General features: G+C 42.8%; 1 protein-coding gene across 1 annotated transcript in view; it reads right to left on the reverse strand.

The window, feature by feature from the left end:
- The window catches only part of LOC147441703 (uncharacterized), a 36,484-nt gene continuing 9,181 nt past the window's right edge, over positions 1–27,303 (reverse strand). Inside the window, exons 3-4 of the mRNA XM_086483470.1 lie at positions 1,969–2,097; positions 1–68 (exon numbers count right to left, since the gene is read on the reverse strand). Coding sequence (XP_086339596.1) covers positions 1–68; positions 1,969–2,097 — 197 coding nt within the window. The remainder of the gene's footprint in view (positions 69–1,968; positions 2,098–27,303) is intronic.

Below are 27,303 nucleotides of genomic sequence, written 5' to 3' on the forward strand. Positions count from 1 at the left end.
TTAATCGTCTTCTGCACCCTGCTCACCATCATCATCTTCTTCATTGTCATTAATGTCCTCATTAGCAGCTGCGGCAAAAGCACCAAAATCGACAGTACCATAGCAAGAAAGGCTTGAACGCAGGGCTCTGAGGCCAACGCAAGGGGGCAGTACTTGAGATGTGAGGAGTCACGATGGCCTGCAGAGACAGAGCTAGGCAATGCCGAGGAGAGAGAAAACGAAGGCTTCTTATGAGAGATTGAAAGAGAGAAAAGCTGCAACCACTGGCGGACAGCCTCAGTTGACAATGACGTAAACGCCTTCTCCACAGAGTTAATGCACTCCTCAGCAGGCTGTCCTTGTTTCCTCCTCTATCGCATCGAGTTGTGTCGTCCTGTAGCCCCCGCCTTCACTCAAACCCCACTGGTTGTCCACGTGGACGCCATCCGTCAAAGGACGCCCAACCCGGCCCAACACTAAGGCCTTTCTTGAGCAGGCCAAAAAACGCTAAAGGGAAAATAAAAGAGAAGAGAAACACCTCTTTATATAAACACAAAAGGTCTTTTGACTTTTCACCCTTAGCACTACCTCACACGGGCTTTTTTAGGAGGGGATCAATGGCCAATTTTAAATTGGGGGAGCAAGGGCATCGCGGGTCATCGATCTTATGATGCCGCTCAAATTTACTAAACTAACCCGAATTTATCAAGAACATGTCTCCCAATGCTCTCAAGAAACACGCGCAGGTGAAGTGGTTAAGGTGATAAGCTTTCAACGGTGACGCCGTGGGTTCGAGTTGGGGGGAAAGGGGGTGCAAGCCACCCGAATTTTCAAGTGCCGCCCGAATTTACAAGTTTTGGTGCACCCGAATTTACCCATTTTCCCAAATTTACAAGAAGCAGATCAGATGGCTCATATTGCACCTAATCCCCGTAATAAACATGGGCCATTGATCCCCTCCTAAAATGCCTGTGTGAGATAGTGAGGAAAACTTTCCACCTCCATATGTCTTTTGACTTTCCACTTTCATGTGTCTTTTCATTTTCTAAACTCACCCTTCACTTATGCACTTAATATGTTTTGAAAGAATTTTTATTTTTCCGAGATTGGGAAGACCTAATCCAGTGTTAGATGCTTGAAGTCAGATTCTTGATGTCAATTGCGTACGTCTCCAAAGACTAGTAATATACAACAAGGATTATAAGCAGACAGTGTGAAGGAATGGACCGTAGGCGTGTGTGTGTGTGCAGCGAAGATGGAGAGAGAGAGAGAGAGAGAGAGAGAGAGAGAGAGAGAGAGAGAGAGCACGACACAGGGATGTGGGGTGGAGGTCCCAAATCTCACTATATGAGCACACTATGAGAGTGAGTGAGAGATCCTTATTCTTTGTATGTATAAAGAATAAGGAGATAAATGTGGGCAGCCGGACACGGGCAAAGCACGGTGAGGCACACCGCCTTTACCTAACATTCTCCCACTAAAGGCTATGTGCCGATAAGTGGCGAGAAGACTAACCTACAATTAGTATATACAAGAGGTGAGAGAAGACGGCTCTCAACCTATGCCCACTGGCTCACTCCAAACACGTGAGTGCATCTGTAACCACTCTAGTGGAAATGCAACATGCATACCACTAGGGTTAGAGCCACGATAACACTCCTGATGCAGGTATCGAGTGGCGACCTGCATGGCTCCATAATGCACAATGCTAGTGTCAGTCATCGCACAACTGACAACTCCCACTGCAAATGCACCAACCGCATAAGCAAGATCAGGTCTCGAGACCAAAAGGTCAGATAAGAGACCTGAAAGCCGACGAAACATGCACTATGTGTGCCAACCTATCCCTGTCAACGACCTTAGTGCCATATGCATCCTCATCAGGAACCACCTAACTATGCATCACCATGTCAGCATCATCTGGCAAAGGCATATCTGCTGACAATGACCACAAAACCAAAAAATTAGCACCATTGCAATCACACACACCTCTCTGAAGGACACTATTTCCCTCAAACATATCAAACGCATCATACAACAATGCATCGGTCCTTGGCTCAACTGATGTCACCTCAACTGATGACTGACCAAGTTGTGCATCCCCATAGACACCAATGTCTGTGTGAACATCACCACAAGACAAATGCACAACTTGCTCTCCATGCAGCACATCTGCAAAAGAGACATGCCTCGTCTCTCGCTCCAAACATGGGTGCAAATACATAGAGACTACACCGCCTCGTGTGTCATAAATATGCAAAGGGTATACCATACCTTTCCTAGCACCTCTGGCTATCACCAATGTCCCCATATGCATCCGAAATGATTGCTCCCCAAGCAGTACACAATGTCTACTACTCTACAACTAACCCACTGAAATGAGACTCTGGATGAGTTCTGGTACATAACATACATCTCGTAGCGTAAGCAATGCACCGCTAGGTAAAGACATGCATACATCTCCATCACCCTCTATGTCGTATGTTGAACCATCAATTGTCATAAAATCTAATATCTAATATCTAACCAACCCAAATGATTCTCTCATATTAAACTAATCACTTAATGTGGGAGAATAAATGGGAACAGGGTTAAGATATAGACATGTGCCTATAGATCTATCTCAACATGGGGAAAATGGTAAAGGGGCCCAAATGAGAGATGGCCTATCAAAGAGCAAGGCTAACAAATGGAGAATAAGACCTTAGGGTTAGCTTCATTGAAGACCTCCAATAATGTGTGTAAAAGTCCTTTGACCTTAGGTAAGCTAGGGCTGACCTTGAGGCGCGGAAACCCGACCCAGCTCTAGGTGCTTTTCATGCTTGATGACTAAGGTGCTTGAGGTGCTTGAGATGCTTGAGGTGCTTAATTATTGAGATGCTTGAGGTGCTTGACATGCTTGAGATGCTAGGGTTGCACTTAAGGTGAGAACCTAGCCCAAGCTTAAAGTGCTTAACGGCCAAGCTTGTGGTGGGAACTGGGCCTGTGTATGAGGGGCTTGAGGTGTCAAAAAGTCAAATATTCAATCCCTACAAGTAGGGGGCGAGCCCTACATGAGGGGGGATGAGAGAGAACACCCACACACTCACACAAGGCATGCATGGTACAAAGAAAGCAAGAGGGACACTTGTCAAGTTCCTCCTCAAGTTGCCCTCATGGTGTGCCTGAAGCCTATTGGTTGGCCACCCAAAGGGTCCAATAATAATTTAGGAGATTTAATTAATTGATTTAGCATTTATCTAGCCCTCTCTCTCGAAGGGGAAAGGGGGACACTTGTCTCAAGGCTACCCTTGCTGCTTGTAATGCCTCCTGCTTGTGATTGGCTAGGCCTGGAGGGGTCTAATGAGCTTCAAGCATGAGCTACAAGGGGGGGTCGACCCAAGCAAGCTAGGGGGTTGCTTAGGGGGTATACTCACCCACACACACTCGCAAACATGCTCATTGTGTGCTATGCAAAGTGCAAGAGCTCCCTCTCCTTCTCCAAGCAAGTAGAGGTTGAGAGCCTACACCAACACTCTTGGATATGGAGTGCAAATCCATCCAAGAGCCATGCTTCAATGCTTAAGCTTGCCATCTCCTTCTTCTTCATTACTATGCTTTTATATATGCTAGCAACAAGAGTTATGATAAGTGAGGAACTAATTCTTTCTTCTAAGAAATGTTTCTTCTTCCTCTTCCCTACCCTCATTCCCTGCTAGCTCTCTCCACCTTCGAAGGTGTTTGAGGTCTTGGGACTAAGGTTTGGGATAGTTAAAGCTTTCTTCAAGTTTATGTTATGTTTGTGATGCATGAAGCTTTCCATCTTCATTGCATCACCTAGGTCACAAGGAACACAAAGATTGTATTGTAACAAGTCTCTCTTAATGGGAGAAATCATAATACAAATGCCTATTGGAGGGGGGACCGGCTCCACATAAATCCGGTCCTCAACTATTGTCATGTTCTCTAAATTCTCTCTCTTGCAAAAGTATTGTTCATGCCAAGTTAACTAATTGCTATGATTATGATGCTATATTCAATTATGTTCACCCGCGATGCTTACAAAGTCATTTCTCAAAAGTACTCTCATTAATTTTCGCTACTCTCAAATTAAATAGGCCAATTCCATTACATTGGTATCATAGCATTTGGTTTCTCTTTTCTTGCTTAAGAAGAGAGGTCCGTAAGTAGCCTATAAATGGTTGATGTCGTTAATTATATTAGGGTAAGTGGAACTGGGATCTATTATCGGTTTTGTTGAGCCCACTATGTGGGGGATGGTGCACACCTCGGGAGGAGTCTTTTTAGACTTGCCTACGGCTTTACCATTATTGAGCCATAAGAAGTCCGAAAGGAGCTAGCCCTTGGCAACTCTACTATGTTAGACCTACTCCTCTACTCTCTATAATTAACCACTTCGAGCCGTGGGTGTAGATACTTAAGAGCCGATCTTCAAAGGCTAAGAGGAGTGGCAACTAAGGTTTTGAATTTCCAAAGCATACACTAAGTACATACATAAATTTTGTTAACATGGCTGACAATAATCAAGAGAGTAGAATGAACATTGATAGCTTTGATTTTGCACATGAAGGTTCTAATGATGATGCTCCCATGTTTGTGAATTATCTCGTCACTAGGTTGCAGCAAGCTATGGGAAACCCTGCTTTGCAAGACGAAGTTACTCAACAACTTCGTGCTTATGGAATTTCCCTTCCTCTCCAAGAGGAGAGAGAGCTTAGGAGGCCTCTTGAAGAGACCCCCAAAAGAAGACTCTCTCCCATTCGAGAGGAGGAATCCAAAGAGCAAGAAAGCAATGAAAATTTAAGTTCCTCTGAAGATGTTGCTCCATGAAGACGGCGGTCTAGACGATCGCCCACTCCTCCCAAGAGGAAAAGATCAACACATAGTCCTTCTCCTTATCACTCTGAAAGGCAAGAGAGGAAACAAAGGAAGAAAAGGGCTAGGAAGAGGTCACCCTCTTCTCCTTCTTCTTCACCTTCCTCCTCTCCCGACGAAAGTTATAGATATTCTCCTAGAGAATACAAGAGGGGAGGACATCACAAATCATTTCCTGCATGGCGAGGTCACAAAAGCTAAAGAAGTTCAAGGAGGGAGGAAAGAGTATCTCTTTTCTCACCTATGATGGCACCTTCGGTGCTACCGACAGAGTGTTGGCCTTCATCCAGCAATTTGATGCGGCCTTTGGAGATGAGGGCTTCACAGAGTCCTCCAAGCTACTCCATGTAGCTATGAACTTCCAAAAATCAGCTCGTCAATGGTGGGCTAGCCTTCGTGGAAATGGTGAAGCCCCAAAGACATGGAAAACTCTACAAGTTTCCATCATGAAGAAATTCCTTGCAAGCGATGCAAAGGACAAAGTGCTTACCGAATGGCACAGCTTGCAGCTCCTCTCCCATGAGTCTATCCAAAAATATGTAGACAAGTTTTGGGATTTACATCTCAAGGCTACTGTCTTTCAAAAGATAGACTTTGCCGAGCAAAGGCAGCAATTCTGTGCGGGATTACCTGAAGAGATGGACGAATACATCAACTCTCAACGGCCTGGTACTATTAGCGAAGTAATCCATCACACCATGGTTGCTTCATGCATCAATTTCCATCAAGGGGCTAGACGTAATGTCAAGCCCATGGAAAACAAAGACAAAAATGATGCAAAGGGGAAAACCAATGTTCAAAATACTTCCCAAGTCAATTCCAACAACAACAACAATCGGTCCAAGGAGAAGGGAGTTTACAAAGGTAAAAACAAACTCTCTCCTCAAGAGCTTGAAGCTTTTCGCAAGGACCATAAGTGTTTCAAGTGTGGGGAGCAAGGACATGGCTATTGTTCTTGCCCCAAAAAGAATACTCGCAATGAGACTCCTAGGGCTTCCACCATCGAAGCTCCAAAAGAGGATGCTCATTGCAAAGGATCATCACTTTCCTATGCTTGGGGAAAGGTAAGAGAGCATGATGCCTTCATCTTGTTTGACCCTGGCTCTACTCTCAACTTCATATCAACGGAATTGGCCACCAAGTTGGGCATTCAAGCTTTTGAGATGGGAGATATAGTAGTGGGGCTGATGCAGCTTTCAAGGGACAACAAGCCTCCGTTACTCCCTTGATTGGGAAGTTAAGACTTCATGTCCAAAGCTATGTCGACAAAGAAGACTTCTTCATCTCTCCTCTCCAACATGAGGATGTTATCCTAGGGGCACCATGGTTTGATCGCATGGCTGCCAACATGAAGTTCCCTGAAAGGAAAATCTACTTCACCTACAGGGGAAAGAACATGTATATAGATGCTAGTGAGCGTGGTCGCACTATTCCACTTGTAAATCCTCTTGCTTTTGATAAGTCAATGAAGAGCTCAGTTTCGGCGTACATGATTTTTTTCAAAGAGTCTCTAAAAGATACTAATAATTCATCAAATGTAAATGGTAGGAATCAAGAAGAGTTAGACTTGTCTAATTTTCTAAAAGGATTCCAAGATGTGTTCATCGATGATATCCCTATGGACTTACCTCCAAAACGAGGGGATGATGACCATCGCATTGAGCTCCTTCCTAGAAGCTCACCACCTAACAAGCCTCCTTATCGAGTCTCACAAGCTCAACAAGAGGAGAGCATGAGGCAAGTACAAGAGCTGGTAGACAAAGGGATGGTGAGGCGTAGTTCCTCTCCCTTTTGTTCTCCAGTCCTTCTAGTACAAAAGAAAGATGGCACATACCGTATGTATGTGGAATATCGACCACTAAACCATATCACTATCAAGAACAGATTTCCCGTACCTCGGGTAGAAGATCTGTTTGATAAGCTACAAGGCTCTACCTACTTCAGTAGGATTGACCTTAAGAGTGGATATCATCAAATAAGGATAGTGGATGAAGATATCTTAAAGACCGCGTTTCGCACAACGTTTGGTCTTTATGAATATCTAGTCATGCCTTTTGGCTTGACCAATGCACCAGCTACGTTCAATCGTTTGATGGAGAAAATTTTTAGACCATACCGCAAACTCACTGGAGTGTTCTTTGATGATATCATCATCTACTCCAAGTCTTTGGAGGAACATAAGCAACATCTCCAAGTGATTTTTCAAGCATTGAGGGAGAATAATCTTTTTCTCAACCAAAAGAAAAGCGAATTCTTCCTTTAAGAGATTCAATACCTAGGCCATATTATCTCTAAATATGGTATTCGAATGGATCCATCAAAGTTAGAGGTAATAAAAGCATGGCCTAACCCAAGAAATCTACATGAGCTAATAAGATTTGTTGGTATGTGCGCATACTATAGACGCTTCATAGCAAAATTCTCTCAAGTAGCAGGACCACTACACGACTTAACTAAGAAGAACGTTAAGTTTGTATGGACAGCTAAGGAGCAAAATGCTTTTGAAAATCTCAAAGAGAAGCTTACTTTCCAACCAGTCCTCGTGCTTCCGGATCTCTCAAAGCCATTTGAGGTCCAATGTGATGCTTGTGGTGATTTCCTTGGAGCAGTTTTGCTTTAAGAAGGGCATTCCATAGCATATGAGAGCCGAAGGCTCAATATTGATGAACGAGTCTTGGGCATTTATGAGAAAGACCTTTTAGCTGTTCTACATGCCCTAGACACATGGAAGCACTACCTATTGGGGACTCCATTTATCCTACGAACCGACCACCAAAGTCTCAAGTATTTCATGACGCAAACCAAGCTTTCCGACAAACAAATGAGGTGGGAAAAGTTTCTTTCTCAATTTAATTTCCATATTGCTCACATAGCTGGTAAGCACAATCAAGTGGCCGATGCACTTTCACGACGACCCAAAGTTAATGCGGTGTCTATGGCTACTCACAATGATCTATCCTCTATGATAGATGAGTATGCTACTGACCCTGACTTTAGAGACATAATGTCAGCCCTTGCTTTGGGGAAGAAAGAGGAACCATTCACCTTGCAGGATGGTTATCTTCTCCACGGCAATAGGCTATGTGTTACCCATTCCCTTCGTGAGAAAGTTATGTATGAATCCCATGCTCCTCCATATGCGGGGCATAGAGGTATTCAACCTACTCTCCGAGGATTAGAGACGTACTTCTATTGGCCTACCATGAAAGTGGACATACAAGAGTATGTTTCAAAATGTGTAGTATGCCAAAAGACCAAGTATGATAGGGGGAAGCAACCTGGATTACTCTAGCCATTGCCTATCCCAAATTCACCATGGGAGAGTATATCCATGGATTTCATCTTTGGATTACCCAAGTCTATCCATGGGAATACAGGAATATGGACAATAGTTGACAGGTTTAGCAAGCAAACACATTTTATTCCTGTCAAAAAGACTATTAAGGCACATCAAATGGCAACTCTCTTCATATCTCAAATTTTCAAGCACCATGGATTACCCACATCCATCGTGTCAGATAGAGATCCTAGTGTTAATTATGGAGCTTGATTTACCTTGTAATCTTCTGTGGTAAAAGCGCACATTTGTAAGGCCCCCATTATGAGGAGAAGCCATCGTGCGTGAAGGAAAATCACTCATCGGAAACCAAAATTTTCACTGTCAAAAACTAGGGGCAAACATTAGGGGCCTCGGGGGTGGAAGCCCCCGAGACTTTTTTTTTTCCTCGCCAGCATATTCCTTTTCGCCGGAATATTATGGCCGGATGGCGGCTGGAAAACAACCGGTCGGTTGGCCGGTGGCCGATAGTCAATGGCCGGTGGCCGGTGGTCGGAAGTCAATGCCGGGCCGGTGGCCGAATTCAATGGCCGGTGGCCGAATTCAAAAGCGGACTTGTCTTCTCAAGGGCGGCCACACATGGGCAGATTGGAGGGTCCGATTTGGACTTATTCGCACAAGGGCGGCTACACATGGCTGCCTCTCATAAGAGAGGGCAACCCTTTTGGCCTATAAAAGGAGGCCATTTCCACACACATTTCATGGTTTGAAGTTGATGCAACAAGGTGAGTGTGAGGTGGTGAGAGTGAAGCAAGGCGGGAGCTCCATTAAGGGTATAATCCCTTTGTAAACTACTTCTTGTTTTGAAGTACTAAAGCCATTGAGTGGCTGCTTTCCCGTGGACGTAGCCCACATTGGGTGAACCACGTATATCGTGTGTACTCTCTCTCTCTCTCTCTCTACTCTATAATCTCGTGTATGTAAATTTGTCTCTCTCCATTAAGTAATCTACTCAATTATCTATTTAGCTACGTCTTATTTCCTAACAACTGGTATCAGAGCAAGGTTTGCTAGTAGCTAAGTTATCTCAAGGAAAGGATTCCTTGAATTAAGTGGGAGTTATGGCGGAGGAAGGGAAGCTCAAGATTGAGAAGTTCAACGTCAAAAAGTACCAACATTGGAAGATGCAAATTGAAGACTATCTCTACCAGATAGACCTCTATTTGCCACTAGGCGATCTTGGAAAGAAGCCCGCAACGATGGCAGATGAAGCATGTATTATCCTTGATCGAAAGGCACTGGGAACAATCCGGTTAAGCTTAGCATCAACGGTGGCCTTCAATGTTTCGGAGATGAAGACCACGGAGGACTTGATGAAGTCACTTGATGACTTCTACGAGAAACCATCGGCATCCAATAAGGTATTTCTTATAAAGCGTTTGTTCAATCTAAAGATGGCAGAGAATGGTTCAGTTGCAGAACACCTAAATGACTTTAACACAAACATAAGTCAACTTCGATCGGTGAAAATCAATTTCGATGATGAAGTGCGAGCTCTTCTTATACTATCATCTCTACCGGATAGCTGGACAGCCTTGTGATGGCTGTAAGTAATTCTATTTCTGGCACAAATACTCTTAAGTTTGATGATGTTGTGGGTGTTCTCCTAAGTGAGGAAATACGAAGGAGAAGCACAGGAGAATCATCAAGTGCTGCATTGTCAGTGGAAACAAGAGGAAGGCCTAAGGAAAGGTTCAAAAACCAAAAGGGTCGTGATCGCTCAAGGTGGAGCAAGTCACGCACAAAGTCAGTTCTTGAATGTTGGAACTGCAGCAAGAAGGGCTATGTCAAGAAGGATTGCTGGTCCAGGAAGAAGAAGGAGACAGAGTCTCAAGACAACAAGCCAACATCGGAGGCCAATGTGGCAGGTAAAGTAGAGCAAGATGCTCTAATTCTCTCATTAGACAATGTGTCTAATTCCTGGATAGTAGATTCCGGGGCTTCATTCCATGCGACACCACACAAGCAACATTTCCAAGACTACACCAAAGGTAATTTTGGGTATGTATACTTGGGAGATGATGAAGCTTGTGAGATTGTCGAAAAAGGTACAGTTTCTGTCAAAACTACTAACGGAAATGAATGGAAGCTTAAAGATGTTAGGCATGTTCCTTCTCTTCGCAAAAACTGGATCTCTACAAGACAATTGGACAATGAAGGTCACAACATTGCATTCGGAAACAAACGGTGGAAGATCTCAAAGGGATCTTTGGTGGTTTCCAAGGGAGAAAAGGTCGGTACACTTTACTTGTGTACTGTTAGCACACAACCTTTAGCTTGTGCAGCAACTACAGAAGTTGATAGTGCGGTATGGCACTATCGGCTTGGGCATATGAGTGCCAAAGGAATGCAAATCCTTCAAACAAAGAAGCTTCTACCAGGTTTGAAAGAAGTGGACTTAGAGTTCTGTGAAGATTGTGTTTATGGTAAACAAAAGAGGGTAAAATTTCAAAAATCAGGAAATGAAAGAAAAAATAAAAAACTTGAGTTGGTTCATTCTGATGTTTGGGGTCCTGCAAGTACACCATCACTTGGTGGCTCATTGCACTATGTAACATTCATAGACGATGCGACTAGAAAAACATGGGTTTATATCATGAAGAATAAATCCGATGTATTTTCCATACTTCAAAGGTGGAAAGCCTTTGTGGAGAATGAAACAAGTACCAAGGTTAAATGCCTCAGATCCGACAATGCGAAGCGAATATTGTAGCCAAGCTTTTGAAAGCTTTTGTGCTAGCAATGGTATTCGGAGGCGAAGGACAACCCCAGGGATGAACAGGACAATCATGGAGCGAGCACGAAGCATGCAGCTACATGCAGGCCTACCGCTTGAGCTTTGGGCGGAAGCTGTAAGTACGTCTGTGTACTTAATCAACCGGTCACCCTCAACGGCATTGGATGGGGGAGTTCGAGAAGAGGCATGGACAGGTAAACCGGTGAATTATGTATTTCTCAAAGTGTTTGGGTGTGAGGCTTTCATGCACATAGATAGAAGCCTAAGATCAAAGCTAGATGCAAAGTCCAAAAAGTGTTTCTTCATTGGCTATGGAGAAGGTGACTTTGGGTATCGCCTATGGAATCCTGAAGATGGTAAAATCTTAAGGAGTAGTCATGTAATTTTTAACGAACAAAATATGTGAAAAGATTACTTGGAAAGAAAACAAACAAAAGAAACAGGTGATGAGTACATGGAGCTTGAGGACGGTGAAGACTCAAAGACTGCAAACGGTGACAATGTGCAACAATGTCAACCAAATGAGGAGCCTCAACCTATTCCCCGAAGATCTACAAGAGGAAGTAGACCTCCAGAAAGGTTTGTTCCTTCCTTCAACCATCTCTTGATCTCAGATTTTGGAGAGCCGGAATCATATGAAGAAGCTATGAATCCAAAGAAGAATGGACGAAGAGCATGCAAGTGGAGATGGACTCACTACATCACAACCAAACATGGGAGTTGGTTGAGTTGCCTAAAGGTAAGCGGGCACTTCAAAACAAATGGGTGTACAAGCTGAAGGAAGAAGAAGGTGGGAAGAAAAGGTACAAGTCTAGGCTTGTGGTAAAAGGTTTTTCTCAAAATAAAGGTATTAACTTCAATGAAATATTTTCTCCTGTTGTAAAAATGAACTCAATTAGGCTTGTCTTAAGCCTTGTGGCTGCTCATGATCTAAATATCGAGCAAATGGATGTAAATACGGCATTCCCTCACGGTGACTTAGAGGAGGAAATCTACATGCTTCAACCAAAGGGGTATGAAGTAAAAGGTAAGAAGAAAATGGTTTGCAGATTAAAGAAGAGCTTGTATGGTTTAAAGCAAGCATCAAGACAATGGTAATTAAAGTTTGATCGATGGATGTTGGATCATGGATTCACAAGATGCAACTCGGATCACTGCGTCTACACGAAGAATTTGGGAGATGGGAAATTTATCATCCTAATGTTGTATGTTGATGACATGTTGATTGCAAGTGCTAACATGCAGGACATCAAATACCTAAAAGAGGAGGTGTCTAAATCTTTTTCAATGAAAGATTTAGTTGCTGCAAAGAGGATACTTGGTATGAAAATATCAAGGGACAGGACGAAGAAGACAATAAAGCTATCTCAAGAGGATTACATCAAGAAGGTACTAGAAAGGTTTGCAATGCAAAATGCAAAACCAGTTTCTACACCTTTGGCTGGTCACTTTAAACTAATGAAGGATATGTGTCCAAAGACACAAGAGGAGATAGCCTATATGTCTAAAGTTCCATATGCTGCAGCGGTAGGTTCTCTAATGTATGCTATGGTCTGGACAAGGCCAGACATTGCACATGCAGTGGGAGTTGTGAGTAGGTTCATGCAACCCAGGTAAAGAGCATTGGCAAGCTGTGAAGTGGATACTTAGGTATCTAAAAGGGACAACAACAAATGCTTTGTATTTTGGAGGAACTGATATTTTTCTAGAAGGGTATGCTGATGCAGATATGGCAGGTGACAAAGATACTTGAAGGAGCACTACTGGCTTTGTGTTCACGATTGGAGGCACAACAGTAAGCTGGGCTTCAAAGCTGCAGAAAGTGATCTCACTTTCTACCACGGAAGTAGAGTATGTAGCAATGACGGAGGCAAGCAAAGAAATTCTGTGGCTTCACAGATTCTTAGAAGAGCTTGGATTCAAACAAGACAATCGTGTCTTATACAGTGATAGCCAAAGCGCTATCCATCTTGCGAAGAACTCAGCCTTTCATTCAAGGACAAAGCACATTGAGGTGAGATATCACTTCATACGCACTCTTTTGGAAGAGGGACAACTAAAGCTAGGAAAGGTGCATACAAGTGAAAATCCTGCAGACATGTTTACAAAGGTGGTCAACAAGGAGAAGTTGAGCTTTTGCTCATCTTCAATCGGCATTCAAAGATAAGAAGCCAGGATGGAAAGCAGTCACAGGTTTGGTTTTGAGATCAGTCTCCAAGTGGGAGATTGTTAAGTATGGAGCCTGATTTACCTTGTAATCTCATTTGGTAAAAGCGCATATTTGTAAGGCCCCCATTATGAGGAGAAGCCATTGTGCGTGAAGGAAAATCACTCACTGGAAACGAAAATTTTCATAGTAAAAAACTAGGGGCAATTTTAGGGGCCTCCGGGGCGGAAGCCCCCGAGACTTTTTTTCCCTCGCCGGAATATTCCTTTTCGCCGGAATATTATGGCCGGGACGGCGGCCAGAAAGTGGTCGGAAAACAATCGGTCGGTTGGCCGGTGGCCGGTAGTCAATGGCCCATGGCCGGTGGTCGGAAGTCAATGGCCGGGGCCGGTGGCCGAATTCAAAAGCGAACTTGTCTTCTCAAGGGCGACCACACATGGCCAGATTGGAGGGTCCGATTTGGACTTATTCGCACAAAGGCGGCTACACATGGCTGCCTCTCATAAGAGAGGGCAGCCCTTTTGGCCTATAAAAGGAGGCCATTTCTACACACATTTCATGGTGTGAAGTTGATGCAACAAGGTGAGTGTGAGGTGGTGAGAGTGAAGCAAGGCGGGAGCTCCATTAAGGGTATAATCCCTTTGTAAACTACTTCTTGTTTTGAAGTACTAAAGCCATTGAGTGGCTGCTTTTCCGTTGTGAGCGGGATGAAAACACACACAGCGCCTCTATAACGACCCGACACACACTCTTGGGAAGATACACACACACACTATGGGGCACCACTCGGCTTACACAACACACCTGGCCGAGACAGGGAACACACCTCTGGAGTGAGAGGAGAGAGACTATCCACTTGCCCACTCCACACACACACACACACACACACACACACCCAAAAAACTCAGCTCAAAAGAGAAAAATTTCTGATTTTTAGATACAAATGAGCTTGGGCCAACACCAATGGGGCAAACAGCTCACACAATATGGGTAAAAGATACCAGATACAATCACAAGCTAGAGCAGAAACTTCGCTCATAGGAGAAAATTACACAGAAAAACAGCAGGAAAAGAGTGAGGAATTTGGCAAAATGGACAGCGCCATCGCGTCTAGAACGGCCCAAAACCCCAGTCTACAATGTCAAAGTGCTCAAATCCGACCTCGGATGAGCAGTTTACGGCCAAAACAGGCTCCAAAATGAGCAAAAACACACCTGCGGCTGTTCCTCCTCTCTTCTCCACGTTTTTTCTGGTCTTCTCTCTGATTTTTCAGTTCCCACACTTAGCTTTATTACTTGGGCACCCTTGGCCTTTTAGATGACCTCAAACGGACCCCGAACAGGCCAAAAACTGACCTCGCAGTGCATAGTTGTCACCTTTTTGCATCATTCGCACACCTGGCACTCAGCTTTTTTCCAATAATGCATCTCACCACCACGTGAAGTGGCCCCAAAAAGTGGTCCTAATGATGACCTTTCTGCATAACTCTCACCAGAAAACACCCACGTTGTGTCGGTCCTCATCCGCGTGCAAATATTGACCTCGTTCGCCCTCCTGACGCCACTAGATGCCATCTGACGCACCTGTTGACCTCACGTCGTCGGCCCGCGGATAGCTTCCTCGAGATGTTTTACGCGCTACCAACTTCACTTTATTGTAGAAAAAACACACTGGTACTAGTATCGGTGAAAATCGATGCACTATGTACATGCTGTCCTACCTGTACACATGTGGGCCCCACGTAACCACCTGGATCTAGAAAATGGGCAATTCTTCATTTGATGCACCATGCATGTATATGTACATATGCACAATCCCTTGCTCCAAAAAACTCCTGACACCGTGGACGTAGCCCACATTGGGTGAACCAAGTATATCATGTGTAATCTCTCTCTTTCTCTCTACTCTATAATCTCGTGTATGTAAATTTGTCTCTGTCCATTAAGTAATCTACTCAATTATCTATTTAGCTACGTCTTATTTCCTAACACCTAGAATGACCAGTAATTTCTAGAAAGGTCTCTTTGAAAATCTAGGAACAAGATTGAATTTCTCTTCGGCCTATCACCCACAAACGGATGGCCAAAGTGTGATAGCTAATCTTACGATATTTATCTACTCAAGACTTATGTTATCGAAGTAGATCAACGCTCACAATGGGAAAAGTACTTAACTCTTGTAGAGTATGCCTACAATAATACTGTACATACTTCTACGGGAAAAGCACCTTTTGAGATCATTGAGGGAAGACCTAAAAGTCCCTTGCTACTCAAAGTACATGGGAAGATCTTCGCCGCCGATGAGTATAGCCGTGACCTACAAGAATCTTTTCAGAATATTAAGGAGGCTATATCCATCTCTCAACAAAGGCAAAAAGCTGCTGCTGATAAGCACAGAAGAGCCTTAATGTTCAAAGAAAATGATTGGGTCTTACTCAAGTTTCCTAAGGCTCGATTAAGGCAAACGACGAGCAAAAATCCTACGGGCCATCAAAAGTATTATGCTAAACTAGCAAAAAGATACTATGGTCCTTTCCAAATCTTGAAGCCCATCAATGAGATGGATTATCAACTCAAGTTGCCCAACCATTGGCTCATACACAATGCCTTTCATGTAAGCCTACTTAAGCCCTACAAAGGAGAGCCACCAACTGAACCAATTATTGAAGACCCTCCCGAAGTTGAAGACCAAGAAGAGGTACTACAACCCGAAGCTGTCCTTCGGCATGAAGACAAGGTACTACGACATGGTAAGATTATCCGACGGTATCTTATTAAGTTCAAAAATTATCCTTTTGAAGATGCTAGATGGATGCAAGGAATAAAGCTTAAGGATAGTATGAACCTTGTCAATGCTTACAATGCTACATTAGAGTAAGCAAATGTACAAATTTATTTTAAATGACTCATGTTCTTGTCTTATAAGATTAGTCCTCTTTTTAATTGTGCACAAGTTTAACTATTATGCATGCTTAGAATCATGTTTGTGATGATGACGTCTCTCAAACACCAAGTAGAATTTGTCACTCTACTTTGGGAGAATGAAATGGACTAAAGAGCAGACATGCTTGCGGCAGCTATGTCTCCCAAGCACCAAATGGATTAGCATCCATCTTGGAAAGATGTTGTAGGGTAAAACGGGATCCTCTACCCGCTAAGTAAAATTGACTAATGACTAAGGCTTTATCTCTTCTACCTCATATTCAAGGACGACTATGATTTCAAGAGAGAGGTAATGTCATAAAATCTAATATCTAATATCTAACCAACCCAAATGATTCTCTCATATTAAACTGATCACTTAATGTGGGAGAATAAATGGGAACAAGGGTTAAGATATAGACATGTGCTTATAGATCTATCTCAACATGGGGCAAATGGTAAAGGGGCCAAATGAGAGATGGTCTATCAAAGAGCAAGGCTAACCAATAGAGCATAAGACCTTAGGGTTAGCTTCATTGAAGACCTCCAATAATGTGTGTAAAAGTCCTTTGACCTTAGGTAAGCTAGCGTTGACCTTGAGGCGCGGGAACCCGACCCAGCTCGAGGTGCTTGTCCTGCTTGTCATGCTTGATGACTAAGGTGCTTGAGGTGCTTGATGATTGAGGTGCTTGAGATGCTTGAGGTGCTTAATTATTGAGATGCTTGAGGTGCTTGACATGCTTGAGATGCTAGGGTTGCACTTAAGGTGAGAACCTAGCCCAAGATTAAAGTGCTTAACGGCCAAGTTTGTGGTGGGAACTGGGCCTATGTATGAGGGGCTTGAGGTGTCAAAAAGTCAAATATTCAATCCCTACAAGGAGGGGGTGAGCCCTACATGAGGGGGTGTAATGTAATTTGGCTTAATATGTGAGAGTAGCGGAATTTAATGAGAGTACTTTCAAGAAATGATTTTGTGAGCATAGCGGGTTGACATAATTGAAGATAGCAACATAATCATAGCAATTAGTTAACTTGGCATAGACAATACTTTTGCAAGAGAGAGAGTTTAGAGAACATGACAACAGTTGAGGACCGGATTTATGTGGAGCCTGTCCCCCTCCAATAGGCATTTGTATTATGATTTCTCCCATACAGAGAGAGTTGTTACAATACAGTCTTTGTGTTCCTTGTGACCTAGGTGATGCCATGAATATGGAAGGCTTCAAGCATCACAAACATAACATAAACTTGAAGAAAGCTTTAACTATCCCAATCCTCAGTCCCAAGACCTCAAACACCTTCGAAGGTGGAGAGAGTTAGCACGGAATGAGGGTAGGGAAGAGGAAGAAGAAACATTTCGTAGGAGAAAGAATTAGTTCCTCACTTATCATACTCTTGTTGCTAGCATACATAATAGCATAGTAATAAAGAAGAAGGAGATGGCAAGCTTAAGCATTGAAGCATGGCTCTTGGTTGGATTTGCACTCCATAGCCAAGAGTGTTGGTGTAGGCTCTCAACCTCTACTTGCTTGGAGAAGGAGAGGGAGCTCTTGCACTTTGCATAGTACACAATGAGAGTGCTTGTGAGTGTGTGTGGGTGAGTATACTCCCTAAGCACCCCCCTAGCTTGCTTGGGTCGACCCCCCCTTGTAGCTCATGCTTGAAGCTCATTGGACCCCTCTAGGCCTAGCCAATCACAAGCAGGAGCCATTACAAGCAACATGGGTAGCCTTGGGACAAGTGTCCCCCCTTTCCCCTTTGAGAGAGAGGACTTGATAAATGCAAAATCAATTAGATAATTCAAGTAATTTATCATTGGACCCCTTTGAAGCCTAGCCAATAGGCTTCAAGCAACACATGAAGGTAACATGGGTAGGGACCTGACATGTGTCCTTGCTGCCTCTTCAAGCTGGGGCTTCCCTTGTGAGTGTGAGTGTGTGTTCTCTCTCTCTAATCCCTAGGAAAAGGGCTCGCCCCCCCTCTTGTAGGGATGATTTTGACTTTAGGAGCTCAAGCACCTTAGTCATCAAGCATGACAAAGCACTTGAAGTAGGGGGTGTTCCCACAAGCATCTTAGGCAAGCTTCTCAAGGCACCTCAAGCACCTTAATCATGCACCAAGTCAAGCACCTCAAGCATGGAGCCAGTCAAGCACCTCAAGCATCTTAATCAAGCACCTCAAGCATGACAAGCACCTCAAGCAGGACAAGCACCTCAAGCACGACAAGCACCTTGAGCTTGGGCCGGGTTCCCACCTCAAGCTCAGCCCTAGCTTACCTAAGGTCAAAGGACTTTTACACACATTATTGGAGGTCTTCAATGAAGCTAACCCTAAGGTCTTATGCTCCATTGGTTAGCCTTGCTCTTGATAGACCATCTCCCATTTGGGCCCCTTTACTATTGGCCCCGTGTTGAAATAGATCTATAAGCACATATCTATATCTTAACACTTGTTCCCGTTTATTCTCCCACATTAAGTGATCAATTTAATATGAGAAAATCATTTGGGTTGGTTAGATATTAGATTTTATGACATTACCTCTCTCTTGAAATCATAGCCGTCCTCGACTATGAGGTAGAAGAGATAAAGCCTTAGTTATTAGCCAATCGTACTTAGCGGGTAGAGGATCCCTTTTTTACCCTACGACATCTTTCCAAGATGGATGAATAATCCATTTGGTGCTTGGGAGACATAGCTGCCGCAAGCATGTCTGCTCTTTAGTCCATTTCATTCTCCCAAAGTAGAGTGACAAATTCTACTTGGTGTTTGAGAGACGTCGTCATCACAAACATGATTCTTAGCATGCATACTAGTTAAATTTGTGCACAATTAAAAAGAGGACTAGTCATATAAGACAAAAACATGAGTCATTTAAAAGAAATTTGTACATTTGCTTACTCTAATGTAGCATTGTAAGCATTGACAAGGTTCATACTATGCTTAAGTTGTACTCCTTGCATCCATCTAGCATCTTCAAAAGGATAATTTTTGAACTTAATAAGATACCGTCGGATTATCTTACCATGCCGTAGTACCTTGTCTTCATGCCGAAGGACAGCTTTGGGTTGTAGCACCTCTTCTTGGTCTTCAACTTCGGGAGGGTCTTCAATAATTGGTTCAGTTGGTGGCTCTCCTTTGTAGGGCTTAAGTAGGCTTACATGAAAGGCATTGTGTATAAGCCAATGGTTGGGCAACTTGAGTTGATAAGCCGTCTCATTAATGGGCTTCAAGATTTGGAAAGGACCATAGTATCTTTTTGCTAGTTTAGCATAATACTTTTGATGGCCCGTAGGATTTTTGCCCGTCGTTTGCCTTAATCGAGCCTTAGGAAACTTGAGTAAGACCCAATCATTTTATTTGAACATTAAGGCTCTTCGTGCTTATCAGCAGCAGCTTTTGCCTTTGTTGAGAGATGGCTATAGCCTCCCTAATCTTTTGAAAATATTCTTGTAGGTCACGGCTATACTCATCGGCGGCGAAGATCTTCCCATGTACTTTGAGTAGCAAGGGACTTTTAGGTCTTCCCTCTATGATCTCGAAAGGTGCTTTCCCGTAGAAGTATGTACAGTATTATTGTAGGCATACTCTAGTAGAGGTAAATATTTTTCCCATTGTGAGCGTTGATCTACTTCGGTAACATAAGTCTTGAGTAGATCGAGTATCGTAAGATTGGCTATCTCACTTTGGACATCCGTTTGTGGGTGATAGGCCGAAGAGAAATTCAATCTTGTTCCTAGATTTTCAAAGAGACCTTTCCAGAAATTACTGGTCATTCTAGGATCTCTATCTGACACGATGGATGTGGGTAATCCATGGTGTTTGAAAATCTGAGATATGAAGAGAGTTGCCATTTGATGTGCCTTAATAGTCTTTTTGACAGGAATAAAATGTGCTTGCTTGCTAAACCTATCGACTATTGTCCATATTCCTGTATTCCCATGGATAGACTTGGGTAATCCAAAGATGAAATCCATGGGTATACTCTCCCATGGTGAATTTGGAACAGGCAATGGCCAGGAGTAATCCAGGTTGCTTCCCTCTATCATACTTGGTCTTTTGGCATACTACACATTTTGAAACATACTCTTGTATGTCCACTTTCATGGTAGGCCAATAGAAATACGTCTCTACTCCTCGGAGAGTAGGTTGAATACCTCTATGCCCTGCATATGGAGGAGCATGGGATTCATACATAACCTTCTCACGAAGGGAATGGGTAACACATAGCCTATTGCCGTGGAGAAGATAACCATCCTGCAAGGTGAATGGTTCCTCTTTCTTCCCCAAAGCAAGGGCTGACATTATGTCTCTAAAGTCAGGGTCAGTAGCATACTCATCTATCATAGAGGATAGATCATTGTGAGTAGCTATAGACACCGCATTAACTTTTGGTCGTCGTGAAAGTGCATCAGCAACTTGATTGTGCTTACCAGCTATGTGAGCAATATGGAAATTAAATTGCGAAAGAAAATTTTCCCACCTCATTTGTTTGTCGGAAATTTTGGTTTGCGTCATGAAATACTTGAGACTTTGGTGGTAGGTTCGTAGGATAAATGGAGTCCCCAATAGGTAGTGCTTCCATGTATCTAGGGCATGTAGAACAGCTAAAAGCATTACTCATAAATGCGCAAGACTCGTTCATCACTATTGAGCCTTCGGCTCTCATATGCTATGGCATGCCCTTCTTGAAGCAAAAACGCTCCAAGGCAATCACCACACGCATCACATTGGACCTCAAATGGCTTTGAGATATCCGGAAGCACGAGGACTGGTTGGGAAGTAAGCTTCTCTTTGAGTTTTTCAAAAGCATTTTTCTCCTTAGCAATCCATACAAACTTAACGTTCTTCTTTGTTAAGTCGTGAAGTGGTCCTGCTACTTGAGAGAATTTTGCTATGAAGCGTCTATAGTATGCACACATACCAATAAAGCTTCTTAGCTCATGTAGATTCCTTGGGTTAGGCCATGATTTTATTACCTCTAACTTTGATGGATCCATACGAATACCATCGTGAGAGATAATATGACCTAGATATTGAATCTCTTGAAGGAAGAATTCACTTTTCTTTTGGTTGAGAAAAAGTTTGTTTTCCCTCAAGGCTTGAAAAATCACTTGGAGATGTTGCTTATGTTCCTCCAAAGATTTGAAGTAGATGATGATATCATCAAAGAACACTCCAGTGAATTTACGATATGGTCTAAAAATTTTCTCCATGAGATGATTGAAAGTAGCTGGTGCATTAGTCAAGCCAAAAGGCATGACTAGATATTCATAAAGACCAAATGTTGTGCAAAACGCGGTCCTTAGGATATCTTCATCCACTATCCTTATTTGATGATAGCCACTCTTAAGGTCAATCCTACTGAAGTAGGGTAGAGCCTTGTAGCTTATCAAACAGATCTTCTGCACGGGAAATCTGTTTTTGATAGTGATATGGTTTAGTGCTCGATAGTCCACACACATACGGTATGTACCATCTTTCTTTTGCACTAAAAGGACTGGAGAACAAAAGGGAGAGGAACTAGGCCTCACCATCCCTTTGTCTACCAATTCCTGTACTTGCCTCATAATCTCCTCTTGTTGAGCTTGTGAGACTCGATAAGGAGGTTTGTTAGGCGGTGAGCTTCCTGGAAGGATCTCAATACGATGGTCATCATCCCCTCGTTTTGGAGGTAAGTCCATAGGGATATCATCGATGAACACATCTTGGAATCCTTTTAGAAAAGTAGACAAGTCTAACTCTTCTTGATTCCTATCATTTTCATTTGATGAAACATTATTAGCTTTTAGAGACTCTTTGACATAAATCATGTACGCAGAAACTGAGCTCTTCATTGATTTATCAAAAGAAAGAGGATTTACAAGTGGAATAGTGCGACCACGCTCACTAGCATCTATATACATGTTCTTTCCCTCTAGCTTCAATGCATGCTCATCTCCTCTACCATGATAATTACTAAGCTAAGCTATGCTAATATGAGTGATTATGTGAGGAGATGTACATCTTTCTCGTAAGATACTCCTTCTTCCTCTCAATCTACTCTCATACCCTGCTAGCTCTCACCATCTTCGAAGGTGTGTGAGGTCTTGGGTCTGAGACCAGGGATAATTAAAGTTTTGTTTGCTAAGTGTTTTGCTTGGTGCATGAAGCTTTCATCTTCATTGCACTAGCTAGTCTTGAAGGAACACAAAGAATTGTATTGTACAATGTCTCTCTTGAAGGGAGAAACCATAATACAAAGCCTTTTGGAGGGGGGACCGGCTCCATGCAAATCCGGGCCTCAACTCTTGTCAATTGCTTAATTTCTCTCTCTTTAGAAAGTATTGTTCATGCTATCTAACTAGGTGTTATGCTTTTTGTTGCTCTCTCCATCCAAGCACTCTTGTAATTCTCATTAGGAATCTATTCTAATGAAATGCCCATTATGTTCATGCTAATTTCCGCTACACATAAGTTTTTAGAGCATTAAATGTTACACTAGACTAAACCTATAGAGCCGGGTATCAAAACTAGAAGCTCCAAATGGTCGAGCACTCACAGCTCAAGACCAAAAATGCAGAGTCATTATGGTCAAAAGGGCCTCAAAATGGGCTGTGTAAGGAATTGGTTAGCTTGCTAATTAGTGAAGAATTTGATGATCAAAACGGCTCCAAATTTGATGTTTTGGGTATTCAAAGCATATCTAGAGCATTTAAAGAGTATCCCGGTACAGATCTTTTAATATGAAAAAAAGATGTCATTTCACACTATTTTCTCCCCTACTTGACCTATTGTATTGGCTTGGCGGGAAATACAAAATTTTCACTTTTGAATGATGGTTTTTCTCACTAATCTTTGTCTCAAGCCATTTCACTAGGCTTCCTTCACCCTCACAAGCTTTCCAAGATCTCTCCACCTTCGCAAGAGGACTCCCATTTTGGTTCTAGCTAGAAGGACCACCGCGATTGTGCTCTCTTCACCATTGCAAGAGAACCACAATTTTGTTCTCTTCACCCGCACAAGCTTTCCAATATTTCTCACTAGTTTTGCGTGGCTAGAAGCTCACTTCAACCTCACAAGTTTTCCCATCATTTCTACAATGCATGGAAACCATTTTTCTCTCCTTACCCTCACAAGATTTTCAAAATTTATCACTAGTTTTTCTCTTTCTAGAAGCTCACTTCAGCCTCAGAAGCTTTCCAAACTTTCTCAATAGTTTTGCTCTAGCTAGACGCTCCCTCAACCCCACAAGCTTTCCCACCCAATGTAAGAAATCGCAAGGGTTGTGTATCAAAGGCTGCAGGCGTCTGAGCTCAAGCATTACAAAGCCAAGGGAGTAAGAAAATGGATATGGACAGAAGTTAGCTTGTGAAGCGGAGGAGCCGAGATCACAGCAAAAGAGGAAGATGAATACGCACACAGACTCACACACAGACAACACCATAGCCACACACACAGGTTGGATGGGGAGAGGTGACACACACTGTGTGCCCCCTTGGTTTCTTCTCTACCTTATGCACTTAGTCACAATACACACTCTACTTTGTGTTAGTGGCTCACATAAGTGTATAGCTATACACTTAGGGTTAGTAGCATTTAGTGATGGGTGGTTGGCCACATGACCATTAAACCTAACATTCTCCCACTTGATGGCCAATGTGGGAGACCATAAGAATGGAAGTGAACGACGCTTCACCCAATGCCCATCAACTCACGACAATGCTAAAATTGATGGCTGGAGAAACTTTTAGTGAGTGCATCCGTTGTGTTCTCTAACGTAGGAATCTTCACTAAATCAAGGCTCTTGTTTGCCAATCATTCACAACTCAAGTGATAATGCACATCAATGTGTTTCGTTCTGGAATGAAACATTGGATTTTTAGTGAAGGCAATAGCACTCTGACTATCACAAGGAAGAACTAGTGTACACTGCTCCAATCCAAGATCTTTCACTAGGCGAGCAAGCCAAATAGCTTCTTTGCATGCCTCACTCAAGGAAACATACTCTGCCTCTGTGGTAGAAATAGATGTACAGTCTTGAAGAACGGATCTCTAAGAAATAACAGAACCAACAAATGTGTAAATCCAACCTCTTGTTGATTTATGATAGCTTGCATAATCACTGTCTACAAATCCTTGAATGTATGACTCTCCGCGACCATAGCATAACTATCTATCTACAGTTCCACTCAAGTATTTGAGAAATGACTTGATAGCATCCCAATTCTTTTTACCAGGGTTAGACATAAATCTACTGACAACTCCCAGTGCATGTACAATGTTAGGTCTTGTAGCCACCATGGCATACATGAGACTACCATAAGCTGAATTCAGCATAAGGAACCTTAGCCATCGCAGCTTTTTCCTCAACATATTTGGGACAGTCGTTCTTGCTAAGTTTCAAATATGTAGGCAATGGAGTACTCAAAGCCTTCCCCTTCTGCATGTTGAAACGATCAAGAACCTTGTGCACATACTCTTTTTGAGAAAGGTACAACAACCTCTTCTTACAGTCACGAGTAATGCGCATACCCAAAATGTGATTGGCTTCACCCAAATCTTTCATGTCAAATTGAATTTTCGGCTTGGTTTTCAAGTTAGCAATGGCCTTCTTGGAATGACCAGTAGTAAGCATGTCATCTACATAAATGATGAGCATAATAAGTTATCCATTGGGTTGTCTTTTCACGCAAAGACATGGGTCCTCATTACTGTGCAGCTTATAGCCTAGGGAACGCATAAATGCATCAAACTTTTGGTACCATTGTCTGGATGATTGTTTCAAGCCATATAGACTTTTCAGAAGCTTACAAAGTAAATGTTCCTTGCCCTTTAGCACAAACCCTTTAGGTTGCTACGTGTAAATCTCTTCCTCCAGATCACCATGTAAGAAAGCTAAAATGACATCCATTTGATCAAGATCTATATCTTCAGTGGAAACCAAAGCAAGCAACATTCTCAGTGTGGTCATCTTGACCACTGGAGAAAATATTTCATGGAAATCGACACCATATTCTTGCTCAAAATCTTTGGCCACTAAACGAGCTTTGTAATTGTCAATCTTCTTCTTGTAAACCCATTTACAAGGCAATGCTTTCTTACCTTTTGGCAACGGAACAAGTTCCCATGTATTTTTCTTTGCAATACTGGACAGCTCCCTCTTCATAGCATGTTCCCACTGAACCTTATCATTGGCTAGCATAGCCTCTTTGTAACAAGAAGGCTCACCACTATCTGTCAGCAAAACAAAATCCACGTCTGGAACAAAACGTTCTAGCGGATGTGAGACTCTTTGAGATCTCCGTGGCCGATTAGAACTCGTACTAGCCTGTGTAGTAAGTGGCTCGAGAGTTGTCTAGACAGGAGGTGATACATCAAAAAACTTCACTTTTTGAAATTCAACCTCTTTCACTGGCTGTCTATGCATTTTAGTCTCATTAAATACAGCATCACTACTACAAATCATTGATTGACTTTTCGGATCCCATAAATGATAGCCAAATTGACCATCTACACCATAGCCAATGAAGATGCATTTTCTGGACTTAGGATCTAGCTAGCACGCAACTCTTTGGGTACATGTGCATAAGCTTCACAACCAAATGTGCAGAGTTTTTCATAAGAAAATTTATGTCCTGACCATAACTCCAAAGGTACACGAAACTGTAATGAAGCATGTGGTGATCTATTTATCAAGTACACGGCTATGTATAATGCGTCAGCCCAAAACTCGTGCGGTAAATTAGCCTGTGATAGCGTAGATATAATCAACTCTTGGATGGTCATATTCATTTGTTTTGCAACACCATTTTGTGCAGGGGTATAAGGAGTTGTAAACTCGTGCTTAATTCCCCTACCTGAACAAAAGTCTGTAAACTCTTTGGCCACATTGTCTGAGTGCAAAGCTTTCAACTGATGTTCAGACTGAGTTTCAACACTAGATGAGAACTTCTTGAAGCAATAAAAGGTCTCATCTTTAGACTTCATGGCGTAGATCCAAACATACCGTGTTGCATCGTCAATGAATGTAACATAATAGGACGGACCACCATGGGATTTAGAAGGCATATGCCCACATAAATCACTGTGGACAATCTCTAAGGGTTTTCTTTCTTTGTGAAAAGAATGTGTACGATGTTTCCGTGTTTGCCTTTAATATTGACAGTGCTCACAAAAGGGAAAATAAAAAAAATGACAAAGACGGTGATAGCCGTTTTTCGGCTTTCCATAATTGTCATAGTAAGCTACCTCACCCTACCAAAATCACCCAAACATTGTGGCTATCCCTACCATTTCACTGTACATAGGCGTGTGTGAGTTAGGGGACTTACCCCATATTTTCTTAAAAAACCATCAGCTGGCTAGTCATTGGGCTAGTTGAGTCAAAAAAGTTTTGGGTGCAATTGTATGCTGCAACTACGACTCTTCTCTCCAAATTGACTTGATAAGTTGGCTCATCAGGTGGTTGAAGGTATATTGTCCTTGAAGTCTATTGTGCTATTTCATGCTTGATGGTTTGAGGGCTTGTTGAATTGTTTGCCTAAAAAGTCAATTGTAAGAGGGTGCTCGGTGAGAGGGCTCCCGTGACCCTAAGACAATTTGTGTATTGGCAACAAGGTCAAGTTTTGTGTTGACTCTCTATTTCTCATCAAGCTTTGTGTCCATCTAGCCTTTAAGGCTAAGACTGAGTTTCTCAAGTTGATTTGTGCTCTTACCTCTCTTTGGCGTGGTGAATGTTTGTGTTTGGTATGTGTGGCTATCTTGCATTCCCCTCTCTTTGTGCGTTTGAGTATAAGGAGATATCACGTGCATCCTAGTTCGCATCTACAACTAGGTGGTGCTCCTTTTCTTGTTTGGTTTCTGGCTGTGGGTTGTTGTTGTCTCTAATTGTGCTTGCCTCAGCCCCAATTGAGCAGCACGGGAGCCTCGAAGGGTGTTTAGAGGCCGCTCTTCTTGTTGCCCGCCCCGAACCGCCTCAACGGTAAGTAGCCCAAATGAGAGAGTGTCTCCATCCTTCTTTGACATATGTCCTAACTGGCTATGCCACAAAGCAATGGTTGGCAGCTCGCTCACAGAAAGAAAACTATTTTTATCAGATACATAAAGTGAACCAACTTTAGAACCATGGGCTATAATAAGATGAACCTTCACAACATGCCAAGACTGCTGATGAAAAGTGACTCTGTAATCCAAGTCATCAAGACGTCCAACCAAAATCAGATTGTGTGTCAAGGTTGGAACATGATGCACATTATGGATGATAAACTTCACCCCATTTTTCATAACCATGGCATTATCACCTATGCCA

Source organism: Adiantum capillus-veneris, chromosome 15 (assembly GCF_014529385.1).
Source record: "Adiantum capillus-veneris isolate H3 chromosome 15, ASM1452938v2, whole genome shotgun sequence".
In the NCBI taxonomy this organism is placed as follows: domain Eukaryota; kingdom Viridiplantae; phylum Streptophyta; class Polypodiopsida; order Polypodiales; family Pteridaceae; genus Adiantum; species Adiantum capillus-veneris.